Below are 6,000 nucleotides of genomic sequence, written 5' to 3'. Positions count from 1 at the left end.
TGGAACTTCATTAGGCTTAAAAACTAGCATAGTAGAACTGTTTTGTGCCTGATTACTAATAAATCATAGATAATAATAAATAATAAAAATAACTAGTAAATAGATAATAAATACATATCTGTATGTACAGCAGCATTTATAATGAAATGTATTTTCACTATCACTAGCTCGTAAGGCTGCGGGGAGCAGCTGAACGATACCCACCTAAAACTTAGATAATCCAGCAGTTTCTAGACATAACTTGGATGCTGTGTATAAGCAAATTGGCTTAGGTCAGTTTCCAACACCAAGTTATGATTGACTATTTGTCAGTTTCTTTTTATAGATAAAAGTTTTGGGTCATGTAATTATAGACAGTATTGGTAGGTGGACACAAGTTCTTGATTGTTGTATCTTATTAATAAGGAATATTTTTGTCTCTTTTAATGTTTTCACCTTAAGTGTACCTTGGCTGATACATACAACTTACACATGTAATTATGTATGTTACATAGTACTTGCTTAGTATATTTTCCTATCCCATATTTTTAGATTGGTTTCTATTATAAAATATATAATAATGAAGAGATTACACAGCCACAAAAACTTACCAAGTTTTAAGATTATGCCATTTCTTTCAGATCTTTATTTCTCAAAAGGATCAAAAGCCTTCAACAGAGATGTTTTAAATCCCAAGCTATCAAATAAAAATACAATATATATTAGAACAGTGGAGAAAGGTTATCATAACATTTTGTTTTGTTTGGGCAAATTATAACAGGGAATTTGACACTGGGAATCTAAAAATCCAAGGATACTAACTAAAGTCAGTATTTTAGGTCCAGGACACTGCTTGAGTGGTATCATGGAGACAAATAATGTGGGAAAACTCAAAAATGTGCCAAGCAGCAGAAATAAAAGGAGTGAAGAGAGAAGAAAAAGGTTGTATCTTTTTACTAAAATATGTACGTACTGGTACCTGTAAATTGAATGTAAATGTCCCCAAATTCTGAAATTGTGACTTAAAAAAAAGTAATGGTGATAGATAAATCATATGCCAGAGTGAAATTTTAAAATACATTTCATATTTCCAGCATCATAAAAATAAATCCCTCTGTAGGCAATTATCCTAAAATATTTTTTATCAGAAATATAGCTTTAGTAACAAATAACCATTTGATAGTTACATAAACATATAACAGATACGCTCTACATGTGTAATTTAAGTACATTAATATGAGCATTCTTTATGGGTATACATCATATAAAAATAAATCATTTTCATATTTTTTTAAATGTTGGCACTGTAAGTCACAAGAATGAGCTACTCAGTCAGTCTCCCTATTTCAGGAAGCCTTTGCATGGAAGGACAGAGTCTCTGTGAAGTTCTCTGGGAAGTAAAGGAGGCGCTGATAGGGACTGAAGGCTGCCTTAGCTCAGAAGAACTCAAGGCAACAGGGCAATTTGGGGAGAGTCACAGGCACAGGAAGGGCGTAGATAGAAGATACGTAATATCAAATCAGGAAGTTTTGTTATATTGTTAAATGATCCAATCCCCACTCCATGTCCTTCAAGAAATGTTGAAAGAAAATTTTCTTTTGAAAATTTAAAGTCTTGGCACTAGTAAAGCTGACTTTTAGTACTTTCAGTCAAAAAAGCTTAATTCTCTTTCTTTAATTTCTGGTTTTATGACCAAATATCCTGAAGATAGCGTTTTTCTTCTTTTAAAGTGGCCAGGGTTTTCATTGCTTCTAGTTTTTCAACTCCAACCTCTTTGCTTATTATTTCCACAAGGGCATCATGTACATCCTTGGCCATATTCTTTGCATCTCTAGAAAAGAAAATAATAAGATGACTGCTTACAAACAGGCATTTTTACTAAATCCTCCTTAATTCACAAGTCTAATTCCTTTTGACTGTACCACCACAGTTCTTCCCTCCCTCTTCTCGGAACATCTCACACAGATCTCCCAGCCTCACTCATGCCCAGGCCAGGCCTTTGCCTACGGTGACTGTTCTAGGAGACAGAGCTGACCACACGGTTCTACAGCTCCCAATCCTCCACAGGCTCCAGGTCCCGACAGTAGGCCAAGGATTTCCTAGGTGTCAGAGAAGCATCTGAGGTCCCGCCTGGCTCCGGCCCACCTGCTGGCTCACCCCTCATTCCCTGCCCTCCACTCTCAAAGCACATAGTAGACTCGTGCTCCTGAAGGGAACCAGATCTCTCGCACACTTCTAGGTCTTTATACACATACAGTTAGTAACAGACACCTTTATTGAGGACTTACTATGTGCCAGGTCCTTTTGAAGTGCTTCTACATCTTAACTCTTCAATTTACAAGAAAGGGGCAGTACCCCTCCTGGGTGCTCTTGCAGTCCTCTCTGGAACACTTCCGACGTTAGAAACGTCTGTTTATATGTAGCTTTCTCACCAGGGAGTAAGTTGTTTGAGGGTAGGAAGTGTAACTCACTTATCCTCTGATACGGTTTGGATGTGTGCCCTCTCCAAATCTTTATGTTAAAATGTGGTTCCCAGTGTTAGAAGTGGGACTTGGTGGGAGGCGTCTGGGTCATGGGAGCAGATGCCTCATGAATGGCTTGATGCTATGCTCGCTGTAATGAGTGAATTCTCCCTCTGAGTTCCTGAGAGATCTGGCTATTTGAGAGTGTGGCACCTCCCCCTACCTCTTGCTCCCTCTCTTGCCGTGTGAGGTGCCTGCTCCCCCTTTGCCTTCTGTCAGAGTGGAAGCTTCCTGGGGTCTTCACCAGAAGCAGGTGCTGGCACCATGTTTCCTCTACAGCCTAAACCATGAGCCCATTAAATCTCTTTTCTTTAGTCTCAGGTATTCCTCAACAGAAAAACTAATATATCCTCGTATCTATCGACATCTGAATATGCCCCAAGCGATTAGCCAGCACTCAGGTGTTTGCTGAATGAAGCGAAGTGTCAGACAAGACTCTAGTATGTTAGGAACTGAACATGTCCTGGCCCCTCACAGTGAAATTTCTTGAGAGGTGTCTGTCTCACCTGTCTCAAGAGGCTCTCCTCTCCACTATTCTCAGGGAACTTATACCCCATGATCCTGCTCCGCTGTCTTCTCATTTGACTCATCAGCAGTACAAGCTCCCTCCCTGAGACAGCGCCCTCTTGGCTTTGGGACAATTTTGCTTCTTCAGTGGCTGTTCCTTCTGTCTACTTTGTTCCTGCTTCCCTGACGGACGATCAATGTTCAAGTGCCCCAGGGTTTCCTTCTGAGCCCTCTGACCACTGCTATTAATGCTTCCAAGTGCATTTCACAGATATGACAAGTAAAGCACCAGTGACTGGGAGGAGCTATTTCTGGAATAATGTTTTAGGAGTCTGGACATTTAAGATATTCTCCAAGTTCTCAATGACCAGTTATCTGTGATCTGTACAATGAACTCTGCCTCTACTATTTAGAGGTGCATCTCTAAAACTCCAGCCTGTATTTGACCACCGATGACACTGTCCTCGCCAAACGAAATGCAGATTAAATACTTCATTAAAAGCGAAGGAAAACGTAAACCAAAACAATGTCTAGAATTTCTGCCCTTTATTGACCTAAAGCAATGTTTTTCAATTAGGAGTCAAAATCTATTGAAAGGACATGAAATTAACTTAGTAGCCAAAGCTAGCTTTTAAAGCAAACTAAATAAAATGGAAGAGAAATGATCAGAATGTGTTATAAAAACTAAACAGAAAACGTTGTTTTGTTTCATGAAACTTGTTTCAATTATCTTTATCCATATGTTCTGGGTCACGATGCCAGTATTTTGTCTTCTGCATTACAGTTGAAAAAAAAAGAACCTGACTTAGAGAATGTGTTAAATCCTAGGAATGTGTTTGGATGAAAAAGTGAATTTCTTACTTCAAAACTCCTTTTTAACTAGCAGAAATTTTTTGAGTCTCATCAAAATAAGCAAATAAGCATTAAACAATTTTTCTATGGCAATTACGGGTTCCTGTAACAGATCTTGCCTCAGAAAGTAGATCAAATTTAGTAACACAGAATGTTTCAACTTTATCACCACAAATTACGCCTAGAAGAAAAAGAATCCTAGTATCCACATTCTCAGCCTCAAAAATCATACTTTTTCTTTCTTACTTATCAATAGTTCACAACAGCACAAATCACCTATTCTTATATATAACAAAATCAATCTGGAGATTTCAAGTCACATGATTAATGTAGTAACATGAGTGTAATTTTCAGAGGCTAAAAACAGGTAAGTAAATGGTACCAAGAATGTACAATGCAAGCATTAACTTTCACCACTATTTCCCTGATAATAACAACTTCTGGGCTATTAAATATGTCAAAATCATTTCAGAACTGTTATTTCTATTCCTGTACTTAAGAATCAAATGTCTTATCCCTACATATCTAGATTATTGCCTTCTCAGTCCTTTTTTTCTTCTACAGACATCACTGATGGCCCTCTCCTACCCGACTTAGGCACGATAATGACTCACCCACACACATAAATATGGCCATTCTCCTGGAGGAGGATTCTCGCCACCTGCTGGCCATGAAGCTGGATGTTGTCTTGCACATACTTTGCTGGGGCTTCCTCCTCCCCAACAGGAGCATCTCTTGAGAAGGAAACCTTTAGATGAGTTAAGATCCCATGCTTAAGGAAATGTCTGAGCTCTTTTCTGAAATATAATATATAATGGATCACTAAAAGGTTGTCAAGCTGAAAAAGTCTGAGAATTAGAATTGTACACTCAGTGGTTGAGTACAATACTGGAATTGTACAATACCTGAATAGATAATCCCTATCCTTATGCCTGCAGCCAAAAAACAACCACATTGCTCCAAAATTTCCATCTGGGTGTTGTTCTTGGAGTTTCTCTCTAAGTGGAAAAAAAAAAAGTTTAGGTGTGTGATATAAAGAATATGTAAAACCAATCTCTTTCATTAGGAACTACCACCAACAAACTCAGACGGATTTGTAAAATCCATCTCTGCAACTGAACATTCAGTCATTTAATTAGCATTTTACTCTCCACAGGCTGTCATGGCCACTCGAGCAGATGCCACACTAGGCAAGTGTGTGGAGAGGCAGCTACATACGACCTACACAAAATGAAGACAATTCAAAGTATCACACTGTGAGATCTAGAGAGAGTTCTACATTCAATAACATTAATAGCAATTTTATGAATAAATGAACTTGTACTATGGAAAAGTGGCTCAGGGCTGTTAAAGGCAGAATGTGTAAAGTGTCTACGAAATGGTGAACACACTGATGAGACAGAGACATCTGTGATTATGCTTTTGCTTAAGGAAAAAATTAAAACAAAATAAAATAACTGTCTGAAGGACAGGACTCTACTATCTGACAAATAGTACCTAAGACTTGCTCATTACTTCACAAATATAAACAGAAGTACAATTTTATTTTACTTATTTCATATCAAATACTTCTGTTCTGATATGAAGTTAAACTTATTAATATTCTGTTGAAAATTACTGATGTTTGAGTTTAATGTTGAAACTTTTACTAAAATTGGATCTCTGTCACTACCAATTGTATCCAATTAAGGGATAGATATAACAGCTGTATATCATCACAGTACGAAGGTATGCCCAATATTTGTCCCCAACCACATATGCTATAAACCACAGTGTAGCTGAGAAAAGAAAAAACTAAAAGTGCCACAGTAAAAAAGGAAGTTCTAGTACAAAGCACAATCTCTACAACATTGTGTGTTTACTTTTCCCATGGTGACAAATTATGTTATCGCACATTGAATAATAATTTTTTAAATCAAAATTTTATAATCAAAGTCCAATTATCCTCAAAATGACGAAAGAAACAAAAACGGTTACTCAGGAATACATTTTCCCATTAGCCAAAAAAAGAACATACCTATGTTGTAGGAACCCAATAAACGGGGCTATGCCGGTTCCTGGACCCACCATTATGATGGGGATTGAGGGGTCATCTGGTAAGTGGAAAGAATTTGTTGTTCGAGGAGAGATGGATATCTGA

General features: G+C 37.7%; 1 protein-coding gene across 6 annotated transcripts in view; it reads right to left on the bottom strand.

Annotated features, from left to right (window-relative positions):
- Positions 1-594: 594 nt before the first annotated feature.
- MTRR (5-methyltetrahydrofolate-homocysteine methyltransferase reductase) overlaps positions 595-6,000 on the bottom strand; it is a 50,181-nt gene continuing 44,775 nt past the window's right edge. For all 6 annotated transcript variants that reach the window (XM_016952934.4, XM_054684165.2, XM_001145012.7 and 3 more), the window contains 4 exons: positions 5,878-5,996; positions 4,766-4,858; positions 4,475-4,657; positions 595-1,810 (listed from right to left, as the gene is read on the bottom strand). In XM_016952934.4, coding sequence (XP_016808423.3) covers positions 1,666-1,810; positions 4,475-4,657; positions 4,766-4,858; positions 5,878-5,996 — 540 coding nt within the window. In that variant the 3' untranslated portion in view covers positions 595-1,665. The remainder of the gene's footprint in view (positions 1,811-4,474; positions 4,658-4,765; positions 4,859-5,877; positions 5,997-6,000) is intronic.

Source organism: Pan troglodytes, chromosome 4, assembly GCF_028858775.2.
Source record: "Pan troglodytes isolate AG18354 chromosome 4, NHGRI_mPanTro3-v2.0_pri, whole genome shotgun sequence".
In the NCBI taxonomy this organism is placed as follows: Eukaryota; Metazoa; Chordata; class Mammalia; order Primates; family Hominidae; genus Pan; species Pan troglodytes.
This window is presented reverse-complemented; position numbering and strand designations above follow the sequence as displayed.